The 27494-nt window shown below is 40.9% G+C and overlaps 1 protein-coding gene across 1 annotated transcript in view; it reads left to right on the forward strand.

Moving 5' to 3' along the window:
* Positions 1-27494, forward strand: part of Slc2a13 (solute carrier family 2 member 13) — a 290023-nt gene that overhangs the window by 209861 nt on the left and 52668 nt on the right. The window contains exons 5-7 of the mRNA XM_059247592.1: positions 5680-5843; positions 8505-8625; positions 25996-26121. Of these exons, the coding sequence (XP_059103575.1) occupies positions 5680-5843; positions 8505-8625; positions 25996-26121 (411 nt within the window). The remainder of the gene's footprint in view (positions 1-5679; positions 5844-8504; positions 8626-25995; positions 26122-27494) is intronic.

Genomic DNA, 27494 nt, shown 5'->3' on the forward strand with positions numbered 1-27494 from the left:
TAGAGTTGATCAGGTACTCTATAATTTGGTCTTCTCATTGACTAGACCATATTCAAGTCCAAACACAGCCCATGCAGCTGAGAAGCAGGTTAGCAGTGGTGATGACTGGTAGAAGTTGTCTATAATGCTGGGACAAGCAAGCCTGGTGCCATGGTATTGTATTTGTGTCTAAATGTTTGCGGTTAACCTGACCTGCTTCAGACAGCTCTCACTCACAGGAAGTGCATGTTTCATGTGCTTTGACTTACGGCAGTAACATTTTTATAGTTCCATGCTGGGAGAATTTGCTTTTCATTTTCTAAGAAAGTTAACACTATCATTTTCTGTTGTCTCAACTGAAACTTTTAGGGCTAACTTGCTGTGATGGTAGATAAAGTTCACTGTATTCCTTTCTCTCCTTTACCGGTCATCTGCATTGACTACGAGTGAGTTGGACTGTTAGCTTCTTTTATTTTATTTTTCAGGTTATAATATAATTACATTTCTCTTTTCCCTTTCCTCCCTCCAAGCCCTCCCACACACCCCTTCCCAGTCTTTTTCAAATTCATGACCTCTTTTTTCACTGTCATTGCATTCATAGATGTATTTGTATATACATACATATTCCTAAATACAACCTGTTCAGTGGGATTTTATCTTTTTAAATTATACGAATGCTTAATCATTTTTGATAGTCTGTGATAAATCTAATTCACTCAATAAACCATTAATATATCTGTTTACTCTTCAAGATTAACAGGTGTAGAAAAGGCTGTGGCCTCAAGAAGCTGAATAATGGAGTTTTGGAAGCTCTTAAGGATTGCTTTGTGTACACATGGATTTAATACATACATTCTGTTAAAAATATAACTACTTATCCATATTCCTGCACTGCTTCTTCCAAGTTGCTGTGTTTTTTAGAGCTATTTTGCCTATTGTTTCAAATTCAAGTTTGGAAGGCACATAACACGTTGCGACAGCAGTGCGCATGTTCAGGCCCCGCCTTTTCTGTTCTTATGCCTCTCCACAGAGTAGGAAAGAGTCATCTGTGAGCACAGGCAACCCTGGGGCTTCTCCTTCACTGGAGGAAGAGATGGTGTGTGGAAGATGACTGAAGGTGGTCCAGGGAGCTTTTGAAGATCATGCTTTATGTGACTCATATTAGGAGATGAATTTGAAGTCTGAATGTGAATGCCTCCTCCATTCCTATGTCCTTACGTTTTCAATGAAGATGACCCAGGCCTTTGAAAATTCAAACTACTGCATAAATGTTCAGAAGGTAGTAAGTTGAGTGGTAGCCAGTCGCATAAAATGGTCACTGAAATAAGAACAAAGGTATGTTGTTTGCAGGAACAATCATATTAAACAGATGAAGCCAGTCTCCTAGAGACAAACTACTGCATGTTTCCCCTCATTTGTGTTCCTAGATAAATATGTCCGGTCATAATACACAGATAATAAAATCATCTGTGTGTGTGTGTGTGTGTGTGTGTGTGTGTGTGTGTGTGTATGTGTATGTGTATGTGTGTGTGTGTGTGTGACATGAAGGAAGTGGAAGTGCCCAGGGAACAAAGAGAACCAATAGAGTTGAGAAAGGGATGGGCCTGGTCAGTGTCCACTCAGAGTTCACTGCATCCTTGTATGAGAACGTCCTGAGAGGACCCAGTATGCTATACAAAGAACGTACACTAGTGAAAATGAAAAATAATTTTTTAAGTTGGCTCAGGTCTCAATTCATGAAAACAGCATTTACACATTTAAACATTAACTATAGGGCTGGAGAGATGGCTCAGAAGTTGAACACTGGCTGCTCTTCCAGAGGTCCTGAGTTTAGTTCCCAGCAACCACATAGTGACTCACAACCATCAATAATAAAATCTGGTGCCCTCTTCTGGCGTAAAGGCATACTGTGTATATAATAAATGTGTTTAGTAATTTATCCATTTCTTAGAGATTTTTCAATTTCTTATAGGATTTTAAATTATATTCTCTATATTGTATTAGAATCTCTTGATCTTTGACTATTTTCATCACTCCCTTCTTAGAGCAATGTTTGCTAGGGGTTTGTCAATCTTCATTTTTCAACTCTGGATGATTTTATGTTTTGTTCTTTTAGTCTCTATTCCACTAATTTCTGCCCTAATCTTTATTACTTCCTGGCATCTATTACTTTTCGAGTAGACTTGTTTTATGTAAAACCTCCTGATACATCATTAGGTATTTATTGAGATCTCTCTGATTTTTGTAATGCAAAGACTCATAATTATAAACTTTAGTGATTTCTTAAAGGTTCTTATTTTCGGAATTTTTCATTTTTCTGCCTGCTTTTGCCAGTGATCTACTGGTCATTTAAGAATGTGATGTTCAGTCTCCAGGTCTTTGCGTTGTATTTGTCAATTTGCTTGTACAGATGGTTCCCTGGGCTGATGAGAAGATACATATCTGTCATGGAGTGGACTGTTCTGTAGTTATCTATTAAGTCCATTTGACTTACAGCATGGTTTAACTCTTGAGATTTCAGTTTGCGTGATAGATGAGAAGAGAGTGTTGAGCTCACTTCTATTTTGTAACTAGAGCTTCTAACCCTTTTTAATGAAATTGGGAGCCCCAATCTTCATTTCATATATATTTAACAACTGTTGTGTCTTTGTGATGAATTGTTCCTTTATGAGTATACAGGGGCCTTTTTAAATCTCTTCTATTAATTTTTATTTGGGGTCCACTTATTGGAAATCAGAATATTGATGGCAGCTTGTTTTCAAGCTTCCATTTGCTTGCTAAGGTAGCTGACTTCCCTTGACATGTGTGTGTGTGTGTGTGTGTGTGTGTGTGTGTGTGTGTGTTTGTGTGTGTTTGCGTGTGTTTGCCAGTGAGATGTGTTTCTTGGAGAGAACAGACAGTTGAGTCTTATTTTTAATTCAGCCAGCCAATCTGCATACTTCTGTTGATGAGTGGAAGTTATTTGAATTTAAGTTAAAATTAAGAAAGTTTACTAATTTTTGTAAGTTTAAGTTCTTTTACTAGCTGGCTACATTGCCCTTTGTTCTTCCTTTCTACTCTACTGATGTTAGTGGGTTTCTAGTTCACTGTGTTGGGCATAGTGAGCTCTTTCTTATCTGTCCTTTACTCATATATTCTTCCCATAATGATTTTTTCTTTTCTCTGTACCCATGATCAAAAGTGCCTTTTTTTCCTGCTTTGTTCCTTTAGTATCTTACCGACACTACTCTCCAGGTCCTGAATGATCTCCTTATTTTATTCATCTGCTTGTTTGAGGTCATTGATCTTTTTTGTCAATTTTGAGATCTTAATCTGTCTTTTTATCTATTTCTGCATCTTGGAAATCAGCAGGTGAGGTGTTATGGATTTTGGAGGATCCATGTTGCCAATAACACTTTAGATGAGAAGTCTCCTCCTCCCCTGCCCTGTAACTAGCTAACTGGAGATGTTCTTAGCAAGGCTTTCTTCTTGGCACTTTATATGTCCTACTGCTGCCCTTTCAGGTTTCTGATGTTTGCCCTCTTTCCTTTATTGAATTGGACTCTTTCTTGGTACCTCTGTTTCACCGGGTCAGACAGAGGCAGTTTCTAGCCTGTCATGTTACCCAGAAGTCCCCCAGAGCAGTCTGCTCACCGAACACATGTCTTCTTGTGATTTCTCTTCCAATTCTATTTGATTTTTCCATTGCCTGTAAGATAGAACCCAACCATAATTGCATTTGGGAGCTGTTCACTGGGGGTGGGGGTAGGGGCAGTGAGCAGCCTCTGTTTAATATATATACCTTATATTCAGCCCACATGAAATACTGGGGTTCTAGATGAAATATCCCCATGCTTTGTGTGTGTGTTGCTCTGCCTTCACTTTCCATTCCAGATTGTCATGCCTGCTAGAAAACCCCTGTGACCCTTCATGGCTGCACATCCTTAAATTTCAGAGATAGCGAGGAACATTTCACAACAAATGAAAATGTTCTTCTGTTCTTTATTCCACATTTGTAAAGTAAAATGACTTGTTTCCATTTTTATTTCCTAATACCAACCTGTGAGTCTCTTGAAGGCGGCAGTACCCAATCCATAAATAAATATTCATCAAATGATGATTAATATTTCCTGGACAACATATCACAATGATAAGTTTGAAATTCAGATTTTTGAATCACAGGATGGTGATTACAGGTTGTCCCTAAAGCTCTAGTAACACCATATTTTTGCACCTGTATTTTACGTAAAGTCAAACCACTTAGTTTAATACTACTCTCTTTTGTATTCTCTAAATTAACTCAGGCAGTTTTGTGATTTTTGAGTCAAAATTTGAAACATCAAAATAGCCTTATTTCGCTATACTTTTTTGTTTTTGTTTTGTTTTTTGAAAATGGTTTTGTTCAATGTCTCAGTTTTCATTGCTAGAACACTGAGAAGAATCCAGCATTAATAACACAGCACATACCAAAACCTTCTCAGTATTATGTATTTGAGTTTTCCTGAATATTTCTGCCTTGTTAGATTTGGTGTTCATTTTCTTCTATAGAAGATACACACACCTTTGCTGTACAGATATCTATAACAACAATAGAGCTTGAAAATTGCAAAGCACTGTTTGGATGGAATGGATCACGTTCACAGATTTTTTTTCATCACTCTGAAAACACTCACAATTTTCATACTAGGAGTTACTCCACTGGGGATTTGTGGTTTTATAACAGCTGTCATCATTCTTCAAATGGCTTATGTAATTTTTAGTGTGATCAGTAAAATATAACCTTCCTCTTTCACAGTAATTTATAAATTTGGATTGCTATTTTAAAAAAGGAAAATTCTCCATCAAGATGAATGAGCTGTGATGTTGTTAATATTTCATATAAGAACCATCGTCATTAATTTAAAAACTCGTAAACAAGTCATTGATGAATCAAAGAGACATATTTAAGGCAGATTTTTATCTCTGAAATATTATGTAAGTATTGATAAATAGCTAGAAACTACAGATTTTTTTACTATGAAAATAACCAGCTTGGTCTCACGTACTGCTCAAACACCCACTGTCAGATTTAGAATGCCTCAAAACTAGGCAAAGCCACAGTTCAGGATGCACTGTTGGTTTTTTAATTCTTCTAATAGAAAAGCATCTCATGAGAAAATGGTCATCTCATTGAATTCATGTAAACAAGATGAGTCTGCAGACTTAGGAAAATAGATCATGCTCAAGACTCAACCTTACAGAAGAGCGCAGTCTCCCAGAAGCCCTTGAGCTGTCCTCATGTGCATAAGTCTGTACCTCCTCCTGTACAAAGCTAAATACATCCTGACATGTGGTTCTCCTTCAGCTTTCTTACAGAGACCCTGCACATGTTCCACCACCATTACCACATTATATACAGTCTCTTCATTCACAGAGAACAGTGAATTTGGGATGTCACCATGTCTTAGAGCTCATCCCTGATAGCTTTAGTGAGCCTTTGGCTGCTGCTGTGTTAGAGGTGGGACATTTCATCTTGGAAGCACTCAACCTTCTCTCTCCAGAATAACGGTGTCTGAGAAAGTTTCCTCCATTGTGATCCTTTAAAGGGCTTACATGAATTCTTGTAGCAATGCTGTTAGTGTAGTTAGCCTTTTTTTTTTTCCAGGTGGCTGCATCTTTCTGTCTGATTGACAGTTTCCTTGAAAAACTACCCACAACAGTCATTCTGTTCTTTGCTTGCAGGTACTACAGTGCCACCATCCTGCAGATGTCTGGTGTGGAAGATGACAGGCTTGCAATATGGCTGGCTTCAGTGACAGCTTTCACCAACTTCATTTTCACACTCGTGGGAGTCTGGCTCGTTGAGAAAGTGGGCCGAAGGAAGCTTACCTTTGGTAGTTTGGCAGGTAGGTGGCCGGATGTAGAATCCTGCTTTAAAATACCTTCTAGTGGTGACAGCGACTCTCACAAAAGGTAACAGTGGCATCTGAGAATGATTTCTAAGCCAAACACTGCAAAACTAGAATGATAGACAGAAAACAAATCAGTGAGAGGTAGGATCTTTCAACTAGCCTGGGGTAAGTGGCTGGAAACAAGACTGAGACAAGAAGGGAGCTTTAAGGGTGCAATTTACTGAGGAGACATTTCTGTCAACAGTTGGAGTGCTGTTCAGAGAAGCAAAACTGAAGAGCATCGCCACAATTTTTCTGCCCTTGTTTGAAAAGCTTATCCTTTATGCTCTTACTCTGCAACATTGTGTTTTTTTATTTTGGAATAGTATGGAAGCAAATATTAGAATAGTCTTTCATAGAGCAAGGAAAGACTTTTTGAAACAGGCCTAAATTCTAGGGTAAAAATCTGATTGGTCAAGTGTGTTTTATATAATAGCAAAATAAGAAAAAAAAAAAAAAAAAACACGAGTCGTTTGTGTTAAAAGTTGACCATTTCACCTGTTGTTTCTCTGTAAAGGGCTCTGTTGCAGGACAGAATAAGATCCACCTATAACATTGTCTTTACATGGTTACCTCAGATATTTTATAATTTTTTTCAAATGCACAAACACAGTTCTACTCATCAGTTGGCTGCATTCCCATCGCAACTTTATATCTAGAGTAAAATGCATGTTTTACTCTCAAACACGAAGATTTTTGAGTGGCATTAACTAAATTCTATTCAATCAAAAGTATATCTGAGACAAAATTTTATCTCACAAACCTGCTTTAGCACATACTACAGTTTTTGGTGAGAAAATATATCCCAGTTTCCAAACTCAGTTACTGGGGTTCAATCCTTCCTTCCTGGAGTGGGCAGGATGCTCCCACTCTGGTTTGTAACTTGGCAGTGGATGCCCTGTGCCCAGGGGCAAGAGTTCATTCCAAGTGTTAGCACAGAAGCAAAGATGAGAGGCTGACCTGTGTTTAGGAGGATACCAGGAAGCCCCCGGGTAAGTGAAGACAAGTGAGGAACAGGAGGTGGTTTTAAACAGGCATTTATAAGCCTGTTGAAGTAAGAAGAGATGTTTAACCTAGAGAAAAGAGGGAAGAAAGAGATAACGGGTGTGTTAGGCTTTTTTCTGTTGTTTGAACACGGCGGTTTCTCAGCTTAGTCTAACAACTGTATAGTAATTCATGTTTTTAGACATTGAATAGCATTACATAAAAGAATCTTTAAATAGTAGCATTTAAAATTTAAAAATTATCTGTGTGTTTTCACTAAGACCCATTTAAAGAAGACTAAATGAACTTGGGGAAGGCCATGTGCTCTGTCCAGAACCAGAGTTGTGCCATAGCAGAGGCTGCCTCAACCCAGCTGCTGCCGCCTCACTCTCCTACCACATGGTCTCCTAAGGCTTTCCTGCTACTTAATCCTTTAATGATAAGTTTAGTTGAATTCTAAATTACTTGCCTGTTATTTCAGTAAAATACTTAGTGCCACATACATTCTATCCCTAGGCTCCATATGGTCCCAGACAGTTGTTCAGATATCACAGAATCTTTTTCTTCCTGCTATTCCTTTTATGTGTCCTCACAATTCTGTGCCCAGAACAGAAATTGTGTGTGTGTGTGTATGCGTGCATGTGTATGTGTGTGTGCAGTCACACATGTACACACATTCAGATGTGACCAGGGCCTTGTGCTAGGCAGGTACTGAGATGCAACTCCAGCACAAGGTTTTTGCCGTCAGGGTTGGGTCTTGCATTATAGCACAGACTGGCATGGATTTGTGGTCATTTTGCCTCTGCCTTCCAAGTACTAGAATTGGAGGCGCACCCTACCACACCTGGAGAAATTTGGTCTTTTCAGTGATAGAATGATCATGAATCCTGTTTCTTCAAGTGCAGAGCAAATGTTCAGTCCTGAATATTAACAGGAAAGTGAATGAATGTATGTGGCATAGCCTTTTTGGTATGTCGTTCCCTTTTTAATAGGCAATATTTTTTCCCCTGCTTTAGAAATAATCAGTCTGGGACTTTATTTTGCTAATTTACATCTTCCCTGATCAAATGCCATTGGGAGAATTTCTTGGCTCTGAAGGGAACATTTGATGTGCACCTCTTTTCTTATGTGCTTCTGTTGTGTTAGTCACTTGACAGTGAGGCTTCCTTTCTTTCTTCCTTTTTTCTTTTAACTTCTGGAAAAATTTATTTGGGCTTATAGTTCCAAAGGTGGAGATCCTAATGGTGAGGGAGGTATGGCATCAGGCTGCTAGGGTGGGAAGAGCCTTGTTTTCATTGTATGATTTTTTTTTTTTTTAGATTTATCAGCAATCTTACAATCTTTGGTATCTTTTTTGGGAGGTTTGGCGGCTTATTGTTTCAGTCTTAGAAAATTATTACCAATTACTCTGGCTAACAACTGGATTTGCTTTGAATTTTGTTTTCTTTGAGTCTCAATAGGTATGTGTTACTGAGTTCTTCTGACCATTAGTATACATAGTAAAGCATTTTTTTTTAATCCAGGGAAAATAAATCAAGGAGTTTCATTCAGAGCTATGATGTCAAACCAAGTCTGTGTTGAAATAAATAATACTGTCAATGCTCTCTAGTAAAAAACTTTTTTTTTTTTTAGGTACCACAGTAGCACTGATTATTCTTGCCTTGGGATTTCTGCTCTCAGCCCAGGTTTCCCCGCGGGTCAGTTTCAGACCAGTGGCTCCTTCAGGTCAAAATGCCACCTGCACAGGATACAGGTGAGATTTTATTACATTGCCGCTTCATAATCCAGTTATGACAATTTTTTTTTTTTTTGCTTTTAACATTTCTAAAACTTAGATGAATAGGAGATTCCTGGGTTTGCAGGCTTGTGTCTGAAGGACTTGTGACAGAAAGGGTGGTCAGGGACCATCAGTGTGACAACTATCATCTACAAAGACAGAATGTAAAAAACTTATGGAAATGATGTGTTTGACACAATTTTGGTGCTGGATGGACTGACGGGTGGACTGAAGAATTCACAGGTGAATTAACAAAAGAATGATTGGACAGCTTTGAGAATTCAGGCCTTTCCTAAGGAATGTTTCTGTCAAATATTTGGTGTTTGATTATTTGTAATATAGCCTTATGTACACATGTCAGCATCAAAAGATCTTTAGACATGGCTATTCCCTAAGACACACAGTTATAGAATTTCTAAGCACCTATGAACTATGGTTTTATCTTATACATTTTTGATGGACTTGAAACTATCTGTGGAATATCTATGGAGCACAGACCCATGGGATAGTAAAGGTGAATTAAGATGTAGAAAATACCTAACATGTTACTTGCATGTAATAAGTTCTCACTAAGTAATACAGCTTCTGCTCTAATTAATAAAACCCTAACAGAAGGGGAGATTAGATGATGGGGCTCAGAGAAGACTAGCTTTGGGGGTGGGGAATGTGAACTGAGCCCTATGAAGGGAAATGGAGTAAGCCCCTCAGCAATAGCAGTGGGCATGATGCTCATGCACGTAGTCAGGAACTGAGTAAGAAGACAAGGCTAACCACAGGCCAGTGAGGGTACAGCAGACTAAGAGGAGGCTATAAAAAGGTCAGGTCAATCCAAAATTGTCAGAGCTTTCTGCTCTTCATCCCAAGAGCATGAATATGCATGCATGGAGAGATTTTAAGCAGAGGAGTGACTTGCCCAGAATTTCCATTCTATACCATATTCAAGAGAATAAATCAATAAGAATTTTTAAAAAAAAGTTACTGATTAACCAAGAGCTAAAAGAGAAAGGAGTTTTCAAAGAATTTGAAGTATCTGTTCTAGGAGCCAGGTAGAAGGTACTGTGTCCGTGAAATGAGGTGACTGAATGAGGCAAAACGATAGGATGTTGTAGGCAGATTGAACTGTGGGAGAGAGAATGCTGCTGTGTGATAGCAGGCGGTCTGGAGTAGAGCATATCAACGATGTGTAATCAAAGATGTGGATATGGTGATGCCTGGTTCACAGCTAAGAACCTTACTGAGACCTCCACTAGCTCTGTGATTTCACCAGCGTTCACGGATCAAACAGACAAAACATCTTTTGTGTTCCATTCCCAGCATTGAAACACAGATACTCATGGTGGACAAGGCATTTAATGTAGCCTAATTTAAACCTCTCTTCATTAAAGGAAGCAGAGGTCTGCATATGTCGTGTTCTCTTCCCAGAGCACTCTGCATGACTGCTTGTTCTGTAGACTTCGCCTGTGGAGTTCCCATGTGGGATCCTTTTATGGCGCAATGCTACTCGCAGACATTGCTTTTTCTAGCACCTCCAGGCTGTCTTCTTGCCTTAGACCCAGAAGGCAATTTGTTAGTGCAGATGACCTAGAGAGTTGGGTTAATTTTACTAAACCAATGACATCTGGCACATTACCTCTTCAGTACCTTCCTAGGAACACTCAATGCGCTGTCAGTCAAAGTTCACCAGAGGAGTGTACCTCCAGCTCCCAGCACTTTTCTCTTTACTGTTTCTCAGTTGGAGCCCTTACCATCACTGGAGGTCCTTCAAGCCACAGGAGAGAGGGGCAGGGTTTACAAACACTCCCCCTTCGGTAGCCGGAGTCATCTTTAAATGCTAACCTCCTTTCACTCCTCACCCCTTCTCCAACACCATCAAGTCAAGAGTACTAAGATGTTCATTGTGGCCCCTTCTGTACAGTGATTTCACTCTGTGTTTTCATCTGTAAATGAAGTTCTCAGACATCTAAACTAAGCAATTGAGATGTCACCTGCTCACCGACCCCCCAAAAGTGACACTAGTTTTGGGAAGCAGCGTGCCCTTCATTCCCTATTCCTCTCAGATATCACTTTAAAAGATACAATTCTATACTTACTACACTCTTTTCTAGCCATGTATGATCATCTTACATCATTGACATAGCTTTATGATACTGTCAAATTCAATGATATTTTTTATTCGACGCTGAAATGTGCAGAAATCCTATCAGTTACTGTTCCTCATTTTAACACCATGGTAACAATGTGTCCATCATTTCTGGTCATGCTTAGCAGCTGGTAGTGAATTAATGACTATACAGAGTTGAAATTCTCTACCCATGTCTATAGAAGACTTCCCTATTGATTTCCTCTCAAATCAACCTGGTTTCATTTTTAACCTTGATAATAGGAGGCACTATGCCTTGAGGTTAGTGATCATAAAACTGCAGGAGAATGTGTATGTGTTGATTAACATCCACAAGCACATTTGAGATTAAAATAAGCATAAATGGTAGTTGAAAAAGAAAATGAGAGTTGAAACAGAAGCCTGCATAACTTTATCCTGTAACCTTATCTTGAAATGATTGCATATGTATTTTGCTCTTACCTACTGCTGAATTTGGCACACGAGGAAGAGGATTTTCCCAATGATGCAAGAGTCCTTTTCTTTTGTGTGTGTGTGTGTGTGTGTGTGTGTGTGTGTGTGTGTGTGTGTGTGACATGTATGTGCATGAGTGCCAGCGATCTGTGCCATAACTCATGTGTAGAGATTAGAGGACAACTTTTAGGAGTTGGTTTTCTCTTTCTTCTGTGGATTCCAGGAATCCAACTCTAGTCCTCAGACTCACTTATCAAGCCTTTGCCTCCTGAGCCATCTTACTGGCCTGATGGAAGGATTGCTGTCTGCCTGCATAGGTACTGCGCAGAAGAAATTGAGTTCTTCATATGGCAAATCATCCTTTGAGTTCTTCACGACTTTTTTTTATTTTGATGACTTGAAGTTTGTCGAGAACATGCAATAGCTGTCATGGCATCAAGATTCTGAACTCAAATCTTGCTAGTTATCTATTGTCAAAAAGTGCTTTTTGGAGCCAGGCATGGTGGTGTGCACCTATAATCCGTGTTCTTGGGAGGTGGAGGTGGAGGATGAGGAGTTCCAGATCATTGCTAGTCTTGGCTGTGTCATGCTTTCTCATTTAAAAAAAAAATGCTTCTTGGGAATATAAAAGGGAAAAATCTGAGAAGTGTGCAAAGAGTAAGGACAATATATTCCAAGAAGAAGCATCTTTTATGTCTTCTATACAGGTCATGAAGAGGAGTGTGGAGGCTGGTCATGGTAGCATCCCAGCACTCAAGAGGCAGAGGCAGGCAGATATCTGAGAATGTGATGCCAGCCTCATCTGTATAGTGAGCTTCAGGCCATCAAAGGCTACATAGTGAGACCCTATCTCAAGCAAAAAGAAAATGTGAATTCTTCAATGAAACTGGTCTAGGTGAATAAGTGAAACAAATTACTACAAAAATTGGATAGATGGGAGTTGATACAAAAATGCCTAGCCTTCATAAGCCATGAGAATTCCTAGAATATGAGAAGACTTCAAGGGTTATAGGATAAAAATGACCTAATTAGATTTGCATCTTTAAAATATCACTATGGCTGCAGAGTGGCATTAATTAGAACAGAACAAAGGGATGAAGGGACATAGGTAGCTGAAGCAACATGAAATATAATCTTGGTGGCAGTGGAGACAGACTTGAGAGGTATCCTGAGAGACAATGACAGGCCTGAGTAGTTGGTTGGATGACAAGAGGGAACAAACGCTTTTGCAAATGACGCTTGGGGTTAGCATCTGGCATCTGCACTCTCCCTGGAGACTGATGTAGTAGTTTGCTTCATTGTTGCTGTTGTAAACACCACAACCAAAAGCAGTCTGAGGAAGAAAGGTTTGTTTGGTTTTACTTCCACATGAGTCTGTCATTGAGGGGAGTCAGGACAGGAACCCCGACAGGAACCTAGAGGCAGGAACTGGAGAGGAGACCATGGTTGGACGCTATATACTGGCATTCTACTCAGCTCACTCAGCCTGATTTTTTTTTAATACAACTCAGGACCACCAGCCCAGGGTTGGCATCATACACAGTAGACTGCACCCTCCCATATAAATCATTAGTCAAGAAAATGCCCTACAGGCATGTCTACAGTACAGTCTAATAGAGACGTTTTCTCAATTAAGATTCCCTCATACCCAATGATGGTAGGTTATGTCATATTAACAAGAAAACTGACCAGAACATCTACTTCTTAGGAACATTTTCAGTAATAGGAATCTGGAGACTATCCCTATTTTCCAGTATAAATAGGTCACGTTAGCAGCCCAGCACTTAGCATTTTCTGGTACTCACATTCCTACTCAAAATATCATTTATTCCTTTTGTACTCAAAATATATATGTAAAAACTTGTCTTAACTTATCCAATCAGGTCCAAAGTAGAGCAAGAATGTAAAAAGAAAAGAAAAATTATGTGTCTCAGATAATCCAGATGTCTTCATGACAGTTCTATTGATGTGAAAACACACCATGACCAAGGCAACTTACAAAAGAAAGCGTTTAATTGGGAACGTGCTTACAGTCTTAGAAGGTGAGTCAATGAGCATCATGGTGGGAAGCAGACAGGCATGGGTCTGGAGTAGTAGCTGAGAGCTTTATATCCTGATCCATGACAGCAAGCTGAGAGAGCAGCACTGGGCCTGGTGTGGACTCGGTAACATTTATATTCTTGTTATAGAATTGCACAGAATTGCACGAAACCAATAAAGCTTAGAGTTCTCTTCACACATAATGCCCCATTCTGTTATATGTGAACAAAGGGTGTAAACTATGTAACTGTCTGTGTGACAGGCCAACACAACTTCGTAGGAAATATTACTAAATAATAAATAATACTAAATAAAAACCCTGACAACATTTTAACTATTTTATAAGTTTAAACAAAATGAAAATTGCCTTCTTATAAGTCATGTTGACTGAATGATGAAATAAGCTACATATCAACAGCCCGCTCGCTGTCTGACTGTTAAGTTGAAGTATTGCTCATCATACCTCAGTAGATGGTATAGGCCCCCTCCTGTGCTTTCTCTGTCTGACATGTGGGGAAATGACCACTGCTTTGACCCAAATCTGTGTTTTTAAAAACAATCTTTGCAATCCACTTAAGAAGTCTCCTCAGTGAAAGTATCTTTGACCACAGTGGCTCAGGCAGGCTTGATGTTTGAATAGATGGGTTTGGTAGGAAGAAATAAATAATGCTGACCAAAGGACATGTATGGATCAGTAAATAAATCAGGAGGTTAATGAAATGTAACATTTTATATACGCTTAGGGTTAGTTCTTATTTCTGATTTAAAAAAAAAAAAAACATTTCTGAGAGTTGCAGTAGGTCACAGGTACTAAAAGGCAAAGCCTTACTCTTAATGGAACAAAATGCAAAAAAACACAGCAAAGGCTGATGGGAAGTCAGAGTGGCCTGGCGTCGTCCCTTCCTCCCGAGGCCATCGCAGCAGACTACACAGGAGGCATCACCACTGGTCACCTCTTCCTAGAGTCATGTTTCCAAATGCATAAAGTAAATTTACGGAATCACAAAAGAAAGCAGTATATTAAAATCTATTGCCAAGCATATGTGCCATGGTGAGGGAGCAAGCCTGCCTCATATGTCCTAGCCCCACCCCCTTTTGTTTTTCCTTCTCTCCCTCCCTCCCTCCCGTCCTTTTTCCTTCCTTCCTTCCTAATTTTATTTCGAGGTAAATTCTTGCTAAGATTTCTTGATCAGCCTCAAACTAGCAGTCCTCTAGCCTAAGCCTCTGGATTATAGACCCGCACTGCTACAGCCAGGGTGAAATCCTTCATAAATAAACTTGCCATATAATGACACTCATGCCTCATTATGAAGTATGAAAAGGCAGAGGTAGCTGCCGGTCCCGCATCATAATTCAAACATCTTAGTGAATGTCACTTGTCTTTGTCAGATTTCTATATTTGCTGTAATGGGACAGGGTGATATTAGATTGCTGGTGTTAATGGTAGTTTATTGCCTACATAATTCCTTCATAATTGAAGGAAATGCTTAATTTTAATAAAAGGTTAATGAAATACAGACTTTTCCCATTAACGTTGTGGGTCCCATGTGAAAGATATAGTTCACAAGAGTGAGCTCAATCTAATTCTTCCAAGGTGGGTAATGGTTGCTTAGACTGACATGGTAGAGAAAGCCCAAGAAGCTCTGAGGAACATAGGGAAGTACTTACGTCAGCCACCCATGAAGCAACAGGAGCATCAATCTATAAACACTAGGACTCTATCAAGACTCTCCCTTGAAAATGGAGTACCAAATGATGAAACTCATTAAACCAGCGACACCCTAATGATCCAGCTACAGAATGCGCCACTTAATTGAGGGCAATCTGGGCAAAGGCAGGGGATCCATTCTCTTCAGGAAATTAGACTACATTAGGGAGCAAGGTGCCAGTCTGCAGATGAGGCAGAAGGAAATGGAGGGCCTTGGGTACCAAGTCAAGGATTGGGTGGGGAAGGAGGAAGGCAATCAGCAGCATCAGGCAGGAATTAGCCGCATCACCTTGGAGCTTTGCAGAGGATTGCTGCTTGATGCTGGGTGTGAGTGGGAGAAGTTTCCCAGTTCCAGAGAGACAAAACAGACCTGGAGTTTATTTATGTTGGTGATATGAGGACAGGGTGTCTTTAGGGATATTCAGGGTAGACTGCTTGAATGTTAAGTGCAGAGATTTAGGGGGAGGGATTTGGCTAATTCCATGATGGTTGCATGCCCTAGACTGATCTAGGAAGACGGATGAGCCAAATTTCTAAGCATGCTTTGATTTTTAAATAATATTAATTTCTGCGAATTAAATCCTTCACATTTGCCAGAATCATTCCCAATTCTGTATGGATATCTTTGTCAAATTACTCTCATACTTTCTTAGGAAGAAAATATATTATTTAATTGTGTGGGAGGAATACAAAGGCTGGGGGAGAGTTTATGTGGCTTGCTAAGGTGGCAGAGTTCCTTTGTGCTGCCCACTGCCCTCCTTTGGCCTTTCCCTGACTGCCTGACAGCCCAACGAAGCTCTGAGGACCATAGAGAGATGCTTACATCAGCCACCCACGAAGCAACAGGAGCATCGATCTATAAACACTAGGACTTTATCCAGACTCTCCCTTGAAAATGGAGTACCAAATGATGAAGCTCATTAAACTAGCGACACCCTAATGATGCAGCTACAGAATGTGCCATTTAATTGAACTAATATTAAAACTCGTTAAGGATGTTCAGTAGCAGAGTTCATTTTGTAACAGAGATGAGGTTCTGGGCTCATGCATAGATTAATAAACAGATTAAATCACTTCCAACACTGCTGTCTTAGCAATGTTGATTTTGGGGGGAAAAAAGTGCTCCTGATTCCAGGAGAATCAGCAATAAAAACAAATTAATACTTTGAGCTTTGTCAGAATTTGAAACAGCTGCCTTTATTTTCCCAGATTTTTGATGTTTTTTTGAGACAGAGTTTCTCTGTGTAGCCCAGCTGTACTGGAACTTGCTCTATAGACCAGGCTGGCACCAGCCTCTGCCAGGACTGGGAGTAAAGGCATGCACCACCACTGCCTGACTATCTTTTTTAAAGTTTATGTGTATGAGTATTTTGCCTGCATGTATTTGCATGTACCATGTAAGAAAAATTGCTACAAGATCTTATTAATAAAACACCTGGAGCCAGATATTTGGGTGAAAAACTGAGAGATCAGAGGAATGGGACAAGCCACAGCCAACCTCACCTCACCAACTTCTCAGCTTCCAAAGAGACCTGCTTCCTGTATACCCATGACTATATGCCTTTCTGTTCTGCCATTCACTTCCTCTCTCCGCCCAGCTACATCACTTCCTGTCTTTCTGAACAGACCTGCAGATCTCTATGATTAGTGCTGGGATTAAAGGCATGCGCCACCACTGCCTGGCTCTGGTCCCAATGTGGCCTTGAACTCACAGAGATCTGGATGGATCTCTGCCTCCAAAATGCTAGGATAAAAGGCATGTGCTACCATTGCCTGACTTCTGTGTTTAATATAGCAGCTGACTTTTTCCTCTGATTCTCAGGTAAGCTTTATTAGGGTGCACAATATATTGGGGGACACAATATATCACTACAGTACCATGTAAATGTGTGGTGTTCATGGAGGTCAGAAGATGGCATCCCCAGGAACTGGAATTATGGAAGCTTGCAAGTGAATGGTGGGAACTGAACCTTAGTCAGTAAACCGAACCTAGAGCAGAAAATGCTCCTAACCACTGTGCTTTCTTTATCCAACTCTATTTTTTTTTTTTTTGCTTTTAATCAAAGAAATGCTAAAAGTTTAGAGTCCCAAACACAAAGCGAGTCATAGAGATGGCAGTATACCTCAGCCATTGCTATCTTTCTCAAATAACATCACATAGCAGGGGGTTTTGTTTTGTTTAGGGTATTTTGTTGTTGTTCATCTGGGTCAGCCTTCTTCCCAAAAGGTGAGAGTTCTTAATCTTCAGGGAAGTTTCAGTTCTAGAAGAGCAAAGGACCTTGCTTACAATTACCAGTGGTCTGTATTTTAACACAAGGGTAAAAACTATTCTTTTATTTTTTGTTGTTGTACATGATGTGTATGTGTGCATGTGTATATATGTGTATATGTATGTGTATATGTGTGTGAATGTGTATGTGGGGGTGCATATATCCCAGGCTACCCTTGATCTAATGCCCCTCATGCTCAGCCTCCCAAATGCTGGTGTGATCACAGGCAGGTGCTATCATGCTCATTCCTCTTGACTCAGAGGAGGATGCCTTTGTCATCAGGAGAAGGTAAGTTTGATTTTCAAGCTGTGTAAAAGTACTTGGAGGCAGTGAAGAGAGCTGCCCTGCTCACAAGCCTTAATGGGTGTGCATTAGAGTCAACTGACCCTTCACTCTCCTGAGTCACTGGCAGTGTCTCCCTGAGCCTCTCTCTAGTAAGCAGATATTCATGGTGAGAACTGGCATTCAGCACTGGCGATCGCATCATTCCTGCGGTAAAGAAATCATGGTGTCCACTAGTGCCAGCTTGAAGGTGGATTAATAAATCTCTAAACCTTTATAATACTAAAAGAAGGCACTGTTCATTTCCTATTTTTCATTATCATAAAGTTCAGGACCTTAGAAAAATGTTAGAGGTGTGGGAATGGGGTCAGTAAAATAATGGCTTAGCAGTTAAGAGTGTATACTGCTCTTCCAGAGGACCTGAATTCAGTTCCCAGCACATCAGGTGGCTCACAACCACCTGTAATCCCAGCTCCAGGGAATCTGATGCTCTCTTCTGGCCTCAGTATATGCGCTCACATGCACATACTTCCACCCTAACCCCAACACACAATTTGAAAATAAAATAATTTATAATCAGTAGTGGCTGATTCCGAATCAGAATTTAATTTGAATTCTCACCTTCCTTTTGTTTGATTTTCCTTGAGAATATTCTGATTTTTTTTATATAATAAATTCATTAGTCTTTTACGAAGGCTGGCATCAAGCTCTCTAGAACCTCTAGCCTCGGTTTCCCAAGTGCTGCAATTACAGGTGTGCGACGCCATGTCCAGGCCATGCGGATTAGTCAGAGGAATCAGAACTCAAGTGACTTCTTAGAAGTATTCTCTGCTTTGTTCATTTTGTAATGAAAAGGAAGATGTATTTTGTATAAACTGATTCTTGTTTGTATGGACATTTCACTTTATGGGACCTAAACATTTAGCCCTTCAATTTTATGGAAATGTATATTGTCTGTATTGATACAAGCTGATCACTTCTGTGTTGTGACACATGAACACAGCAAATCTTATGAAAGACAGCATTTAATTGGGGCTTGCTTACATTTTCAGAGGTTTAGTCCATTATCGTCATGGCAGGGAGCATAGAGGCACACAAGAAGTAGCTGAGAGTTCTACATCTGGATCCCTAGGCAGCAGGAAAGAGAGACACTGGGACTAGCTTGGGCTTTTGAAACCCCAAAGCCTGCCCCAGTGAAATATTTATCCAACAAGGCCACATCTATTCCAATAAAGTCATAACTCCTAATACCTCTCAAGTAGTGCCACTCCCTAATGACCAAGCATTCAAATATATGAGCCTATGGGGACCATACTTATTCAGGCACCACATTTCAACCCCCTGAATCCTAAAGCCTTGTAGCCATATATCATAATGCAAAATGCATTTAGTCCAACATCCAAAGTCTTCATAGTCTGTCACAATCTTAGCACTGTTTAAAAATCTGAAGTTCAGAGTCTCTTGTAAGACTCAAGGTAATCTCTTAACTGTAACCCCTGTAAAATCAAAATGAAAAAGGGGACAACATACTTCCAACATACAATGGCACAGAATATACATTATCCTTCTAAAAGGGAGGGAAGGGAGCATAGTGAGGAAATACTGGACCAAAGCAAGACCAAACACCAGTAGTGCAAACTACAAACTCTATATCTCCGTGTCTGACATCAAAGCACCCTTCAGAACTCCAGCTCCTTTTAGAGTTGTTGACTGAAACATACTTCTCTCTCTTGGGCTGGTTCTACACACTGTTATCAGCTCTTGGCAGATGTACCATAGCTCTGGCATCTCTAACATCTTGGCATCTCCAGGGAAATCCAGGCTTCACCCTCACAGCTTCACAAGATGGCCTGTCTGGGCCTCCATGCAGGGACCTCCCTGCCACACTCCTGGCCTTGTCAGCTTTGCTGAGCCTCAGAGAAAGATTCCACAACCCCTTTCTTGTATCCTTGACTCCACAGCCAGAACCATGTGGCTGAAGCTGCCAAGATCTGCTGCTTGCTGGGGCTGGAACTTGGCTCCCTCATTCAATTACATTTTCACCAGCTTTATGTTGTTGATGGTTTCCTTCACTGCTTAAGCTTTTCACAAGTTTTCATTCCATTTCACAAGTTGGAAGCTTAACTGGGGTGGGGTCTTGCCATGATGCCATTGCTCTCTATTTCTTATAGTATCAAGCTTTTTTTTTTTAAAACTTTTTATGTCTTTGAGTGCTGGACTTAGCTCCACTATATTTCCTGGTGCTCCTTTTCTCCTCAAACTGTACATTTGATATTTTTCCTTGCTCAGCTTGCACCTTTGCATTATAGATCTGCCTAAGCATGACTACTAATAACCGCACAACAGCATCAATACTAGGCTGTCTTGAAATCTCTACTGCCCTTACCATTAATCTAAAATTCTTCAATTTAGCCTCTGACAGATTTTTTTTTTGAACAATGGTAAAAGACAGCCACATTCCCCACCAAAATTTCACAATATTTTCTGGGCCTCCTACTAATATCCTTCTCCTGAAACCTCTTGAGCCTGGCCATCATAATCTACATTGCTATCAGTACCACTGTCTTCCACACTCCTGCTAGGATGGCCCATGCAGCCCTGTTTAAAGCATTCAACTGCTTTTCTAATCCAAAGTCCACATTTTGGCAACAAGCAACATGGTCAGGCCTGACACAACAATACCCCACTCCTGATACCAACTTCTATCATATTCAATGTTCTATTACTGTGAAGAAACACCATGACCACAGCAACTCTTATAAAAGAAAGCATTTCATTGGGGGTGGCTTACAATTTCAGAGGTTTAGTCCATTACCATCATAGCAGGGAGCATGGAGGCACACCAGCAGAAGTAGCTAAGAGTTCTACATCTGAATTCATAGGCATTTCCTGGCACAGTCATGGAAAAGTGCATTGCACAGTGTGAGGACAGGAAAGAGCAGCACCCAGCAATGCAAGACTTGGAAGATAGGTAAACTGAGTCTAGGAACACAAACACCGAGAGCATTTTAAGACACTCAGTATTTTTTTTTAGGATTTTTAGGAAATTGTATAGCAGGATGAAAAGGTAAGATTAGAAGAGAAACATGCTCCAGGTTAACTGTTGAACGATGTCTCCTGAGGGCTATTTAGTGGACTGGGGTGTTTTGTTCCAGGTAAATGGTTGAGGATACCAGCCATCTGCTGTGGGGTAGTTTACTTCATGAAATTAGTACCTGTGACCCTAGTTTTTACAAGTAATTTCTGACCATATAGTTGTCTGAGTTTTTTTCCTAATGAGTTTCTTCTCACACGGTTGGAATGGAGGAAGTCTCCTGGTGGCCATACTGTGACAGGGACATAACACTGGTGGTTTGAAGGTTATACCTGGCCCTGCAGAGGGCCCACAGGAGGTACAGGGCCCCTTCTTGTCCTTATAAATTACATTCCAACTCATCTACTCCAGGCAGTTGGGATTTGAGGAGTGAAGCTATAGAGTAGGGGAGATTTGGAGGAGTGGTAAAGGGGGACAGTGATTATCATAGCATACAGGGCCTAAGGTCATGGTTAGGGCAGAGGGAGCGTGTTTTACCTACCCATGTAAGGGACCCTAATGCCTGCATCCCAGCAGCCAGTTTTCTGAGCTGAGATCTTGCTAGAGGTAGATTTAAGACAAGGCACTGCTCATGATGCCTCTTGCTGGTTTAATGAGACACACAAGAAACTGGACCATTTTCTACACAGTCAAATTCATCGACTTCTGAGTAGAAATTAAGAATGTTCTAAATTAGCCCCTGTCAGTGTTTTAAAGATTTTTTTTTTCCTGAGGCCACATTGAGCTATACTCCGCCTTTGTTGGATGACTGAATGACAGCGGGCCACCTTTTATCTCCCCTGGATGCTAGACCTGAAGCTGGGGCCTTTATTTCTCTCTTCTTTAGCTAGAAACATTTGGATTTCTTAGAACCAGAGTTGCTCTAAATATATGAACTCCTATTTGTGCCCCCCCGATTTCTAAAAAGAAACCTCAGAGATTTTGAAGGCAAATCTCTTCCCTCCAGCAAGCAAGAGAAGCACATTTGTTTCTCAGAATTATCACCTGGATGTTGTTTTCTAGTCTTACTGATTTCTCTGAGCTCTGCCCTCAGTCCCCCAGCACTTCCCATGGTTGAGCTCCTTTTCAGGGCTTACACTCTCTTCCAAGACCAAGACTACAAGCTTCCATCACACTTAAATAGCATAAAGTTTGTCTAAATAGTGCTATTACCTTTTACTATGGTATTTGAAGGCTGTAATTTAAGGCAAGGCTGTGTGTGTGTGTGTGTGTGTGTGTGTGTGTGTGTGTGTGTGTGTGTGTTATGTGTGTGTGTTATGTGTGTGTGTGTGAGAGAGAGAGAGAGAGAGACAGGCAGACAGACAGACAGACAGACAGAGACGGAGACAGAGAGACAGAGAGAGTGTGTTTCTGCTGTGTAGGCTTGAGGGAAATTAGCTTTGCAGTTTATTTCTCTCTGAAAGTGAATTATGAAGGTTATTAAACTACTCCTCCATTTTTACTGTTGATCACCTGTTCATAACTGCTTTTGCCTCCAGCAATCTAAAAACAAGCTGTAGCTTGTTCTTCGATGGTTAAATTCTTTTTATTTCATGACGTAGGCATTCACCTTCAGCCACCCGCCCCTCAGAATTATTTTCCAGAATAGGCTAAAAATCTACCAAAGTGTGCTGAGGTGAGTTAGAAAGCTGCGGTGCACCCTGGGAAGCCAGCCTATGCTGAGCTAGATGCTGGTCTGCACGTTACAGAAGCTATGAGCAGGATCTTAGACCTGGAGACGCCACAGTTGTAAACGGGTTGATAAAAGGCATCATCCACAGAGATGTGGCAGAGCAGAGCAACAGACTGATTTCAAAAAACTGTGTACCAGTAGGAAGGGGCCTCATTCCTTTCACTCAGCAGTTCTTTTACGAAGCGGAATCCTTTTATCCGTGCCTTTTTAATTAACTTTCTTTCGAGGATACGTAGTGTCTCGGGCTGGTGAGATGGCACCTGGGTAAAGGTGCTTCTTATGCAACTCTGACAGCCTGTGTTTGAGTCCCAGATTCCACATAGAGGGAGATTAAAACTGGCCCCCCAAAGTTGTCCTTTTATCCCCCACATGCCCTTACATGCGCACAATCGCACACATAATAAAAATAACATTTTTATTAAATAAAAAAGAAACTGTACAATTTCTTAATGTTAGGCCACAACTGTAGTTTTTGCTATCTGCGCAGATACTCCTGTGACACCGTACGGTAAGTACCTGTAAGCGAGGGCACAGTGCGACCACCAAACTGGACCACGGGGAAATTCAAATTGCCGAGGCTATCTATTGTAGGCATGCTGTAGCAGGAGGGGGTCTGTGTGCTGGAAAAGCCTGGGAGCTAGAGTATAGGAAGGGGGTTTGCAGGCCAGAGCAGCCTGGGAACTGGGTGAAGACTTTGATCTGTTACAAGTTTGTTTGACTAATAGGGAACTAGATGCCCTCTTACCAGAGGTAGTTGGCTGTAGCGGTCAGACGAAGGAAGTGGCAGATTTTTTTCTGACAAGCAGATGCTCACTTTACCCATTCCAAAGGAATGCTTGCTGAGTATGAGCTTTTGTTTATCTGTTAGCAATCCTTCTGTTCACCAAGTCAGAGTCCAGCCTGAGTTCAGCCCACACTGTCATTTCTGACCTTGCCAGCAGCACTACCATTTGGGGGCCTGTTATGGACCTAACAGTACCCTGCTCCCACATATTAAGAAGTGGGGAATTTAGAGTTAAATGATGCAACTGTCTTAGATTATGAATGGGTCCTTCAAGGTCATGTGCTCTTGGTATATAACACTTAAAGTCTAGAATTTAGAGCTTCTTCGGGGTCACATTTTTTAAAGGGGCAAGCAGTTTTCACACATGAAAAGCAACCTGTGCTTGATAATTCCTACAAGCATTGGTCTCGTGTTTCATTGATGGGTTTTATGTGTAGGATACCTTTAGTGAAGAATGGCCCCTTCTAGCTATGCTTCTTGTTAATGACATTTGTGAAAGCCACAGTCTTGGGAAATGTTCTTGGTAAAAGGTCATTTAGGTCATCTCCATGGTATGTAATGTTTACGTTAACTTCAGAATGTCAAGAGAATGTTAGGCATTTGTGGTTCTTAGAATAATTTTTTCCATTAAATGCTGTATGTGATTGGAAAGCAAAGAAACCCTGATCAAGGATGACAGAGTGCCAGGGAACTTTGTCTCACCTCTAGAGGCCTGAAAGCTGCGTGTCAAGGTAGGGACTGGCAATATCCATTCTGGATGTTTACCTTCCTTTCACTGAGAGAACCCTGGGGGATCCGCATGGACTATTAGGAAGGAAGCTTTCCACACTTTTTTTTTTTAAATCCAGGAAACAGTTGGGCATCCACATAAACTGTGGGCTGTGTTCTGAGAGAAGAGTATAGCCATTGTCACAGTGTTAGTCATGGTGATGGCCAGAGGGGAGCAGATGCAGAGCTCTGGTCCTCAAACACTAGGAGCTCCTTCTTTTCAGGGCCTGGAGGAAAAACAAGTGAGGACAAGCCTGGCTTTGCTCCTGTCAGAGCTTAGAGCTGATGAAGTTCACACAGTAACCTTCAGTGTTCCCTGTGAAGTAGATGGCGGGGAGGAAAGGGAGTAAGTACCCTTTTCTTACCTGTCTCAAAGGTGAACAACATCCGCAAAAGCCAGACCTTCCATGAGTGCTTACAGATCTCCCTGCGTTCTGTCTGTGATTGAAGTTCCATGCAAAACAGAGGGTAAAGTTGACAGCAGGACACTTACGTGAAAATAATCTAACTTTTAAGCAATGCAGATGTCGTAACTTTTAGTTAAATGAGCCAAAGGGCATTTCAACTTAGAGCACTGAGAAATACCATCATCCTTTGCAAGACGTCTTTGGAGTCTTTGCGTGTCTCACAGACATCCTTTTCTGATGGCCTCTTTCTCCCCTTGATAATTACTTATGCCGAGTATTATTAATTTTGTGCTGAATGGTCTTCTAACAACAAAATAGCCCATTCTTCTATAATATCATTTTTCTTTGCCTAGTAAATTTCTCTTAGGACTTACTTCAGCTATTATCTCTGAACTTATTTCCAGCTCTTGACACCTCCTCTGCCTTTAGGAAGGAAGTCAGCCCTTTGCCCTAGTATGACTATTGTCATGTACATCTGTTTCTCCTCCTCACCTTTCATCTGCCACAAATCACAGTCTTGATTGATTCACCTGTAGTATGACCAATGCTGCGTGTGCCTGGGTTGTACATGAAGGGCTGTAGAACTCCATGTCACAGGATATGGTGCCCAGAAGAAAACTCATTCCACACCCATGCTGAAGGCTAAGGTTGGGAAACTCTGCCCACCTCAGACTTCTCTGCTGTTCAATAATTTTGTTAAGTGAGTAGTGACTCATTGAATGCCTCTCTGTGATCTGGCCACAGGTGTAATTAGTTCACATTAGCCTTTCTTCCTATACTCATTAGTTTTCAGCTAAGAGTAATGCACAGCTGGAACTCAATATGATAATATTAAGGGTACAAATCTCCACCAAGATGTTGGCAATGGCTGGATTTGAGGTATTTGTAATTTTGTTAAAGATTTACTTCAAAAATTCTGTCTCATTGTTTTAAATATATGTGTGTGTATGCATATGTATGCATATATGTGGAAGAAGACATTTCCAGTTTTTAATATAGATGGAATGTGAAGGAGAGAGACACAAGAAATGAATGTTTTACTGTAACTAAAAACTCCTCCAGACTGGATCCAGATAGACTGATCAGTAATAAATATCAGTGATTGAGGAAAGCAGTATTTTCACTGCGGTCTACCAGACTTGTTCTGTGACCCCCTTACTACACAGTAGCTTACAGAGTTGCTCTAATCTGCCTGGAGAGATGAAAGTGACCATCAGTTACCACCTGGATCTGGGCATATCACTTGGCTTGGCCAAAGCTAAGAAAATAGTGTGAGCTGTGGGGGCAGCATCTGGAATTTGATATGTAACAAGCCCCAGTTGACCAGGTGTGGGAGGCCAGCTCCCACTTTTTAAAAGGATTCCTCCGAGGAGGAGAGAGGGATAAGAAACTTTTAGATAGAAAGGTAGCGAAAAAGGAGACAGACAGAAACACAGGATAGCTTCGGAAGGACCTGGATCAAAACCCACTGGCCCCTTCTGCCTCTTCAAAAGGGCTTTTTATAACAATTCCAAGGTGTGGGGCAAAAGACCTCCCACTTGCTAGATCAAAGCATACCGCACAGGCGAGTGTAGACCCTTCCAAACACCTGGTGACCACGCCTGTGGTCAAATCATCCCCTTATGCAGCCCTGCTGGGTAAAGCAAGCTCAGATTCTTGGACTCTGGTAAGTTCTCACTAGGAAACCTCTGTGGGTCTGTCTCTACAACCAGGCTAACATGACTTTAACTCTTTCCTTTCATGTTTCAGTTACTGTAATGAGTGTATGCTCGATCCAGACTGCGGATTCTGCTATAAGATGAACAGTTCAACTGTCATTGATTCCTCCTGTGTTCCAGTTAATAAAGCATCTACAAATGAGGCAGCCTGGGGCAGGTATGTCACGCACTGCTTACCGTGAGAATATCATTCTGTTGCAAAATGAGGATATTTTATTAGCTTACGTTCATTGTACAAGAAATGGATGTTGTTGTGGTATTTTCATGAGTATACACGATACAGTTTGGTTGTGTTAACTCTCACTTCATCCTCCTACCTTCCTTTCCCCTCCTGGTCATCCTCTTTTTTTCTACTAGTCTCTTCTAGTTTCATGTCTGCTTTTTAAAAACAAATGAAGATTTCAGGCCTGCAAGATGGCTCAGCAGGTAAAGGTACTTGCCACTAAGCCTCCCAGGACTGAGCCAATCCCCAGGACCCACGTGATAGGAGAGCATAACCATGCAAAGGATCCTTTGGCTTCCATACAGAGGGAGGCACACACATGCACACATCTACACACACACACAATAATTGCTTAAAAAATTAAAACTCCAGATTCAGTGTATGAGAGAAGACGTCACCGGTGAGACTGACTTCCAGCCTGCAGAATGTCTCCTGTGCAGCAGGGCTGTTCCATGTGCCCCTTAGAAAAGGCTTTGCAGCATGCACTGGAGGTCCAGAGATACTGAATGTCTCAACACGCAGAAGGAAGCTCTCAGGCCCCACATGCTCGGCAAATGCTCTGCTATTAAATAGCTAGCCCCAGCCCAGCCATCAGGCTTTGGATCGTTAGTGGAAGCAGGTGTTTCTAGTGTCCACAGGGCAGTTTCTCCCACTCCATACTGTAAGTTCCAAACCATAATCTTCTGAGCCCAAAAGAAAGACGGTTATAAAGTCAAAATAAATTAACACCTCTTTAAATTATTTTCCTGGAGCTAGTTTCCCCTGGAGTTTTTGTGGCTCAGGGAAATTAACCAAAATCAGGAGGAAAAAAGGTTGCTAACCATCAGTGTGTGGCCTTTCTGAGAGCTCTCAGCTTGCTCTTTGGGATAGACCACATTGGTTTAGCATGAACACATAAGTAATACCTATATACAGTAAGTATTCCTCAAGTTTAAGAGCTAATATTCATATCTGTGAACTCAGAATATGGAAATGTATTTATTATGAATTTAACCTCCTTTTTTCACTTTAAATCCCTTTAAAATTACTCCCTCCCCTCCTCGCTACCGCAGCTTTGACAAGGACAAGGAAACCTGTAGTGCCATAGCTTGAGTCTCCTAATGAGGTACACAGCACACTAAGGTACAGTCTAAGATACCAGTACCAGTTTTCATGCTCCTGCTATTACTTATTCTACTAGGTGATTGCTCAAAACAGTAGAGGTGAATTTGATGTTAGTTGTGTCAAACTCCAGACCACGTATGAAACAGACTAATTACAAAGGAATATGTGACAAGTGCAATCAGTATTTAAACAAATACTTACCA

This window comes from Peromyscus eremicus, chromosome 20, assembly GCF_949786415.1.
Source record: "Peromyscus eremicus chromosome 20, PerEre_H2_v1, whole genome shotgun sequence".
NCBI lineage: Eukaryota > Metazoa > Chordata > Mammalia > Rodentia > Cricetidae > Peromyscus > Peromyscus eremicus.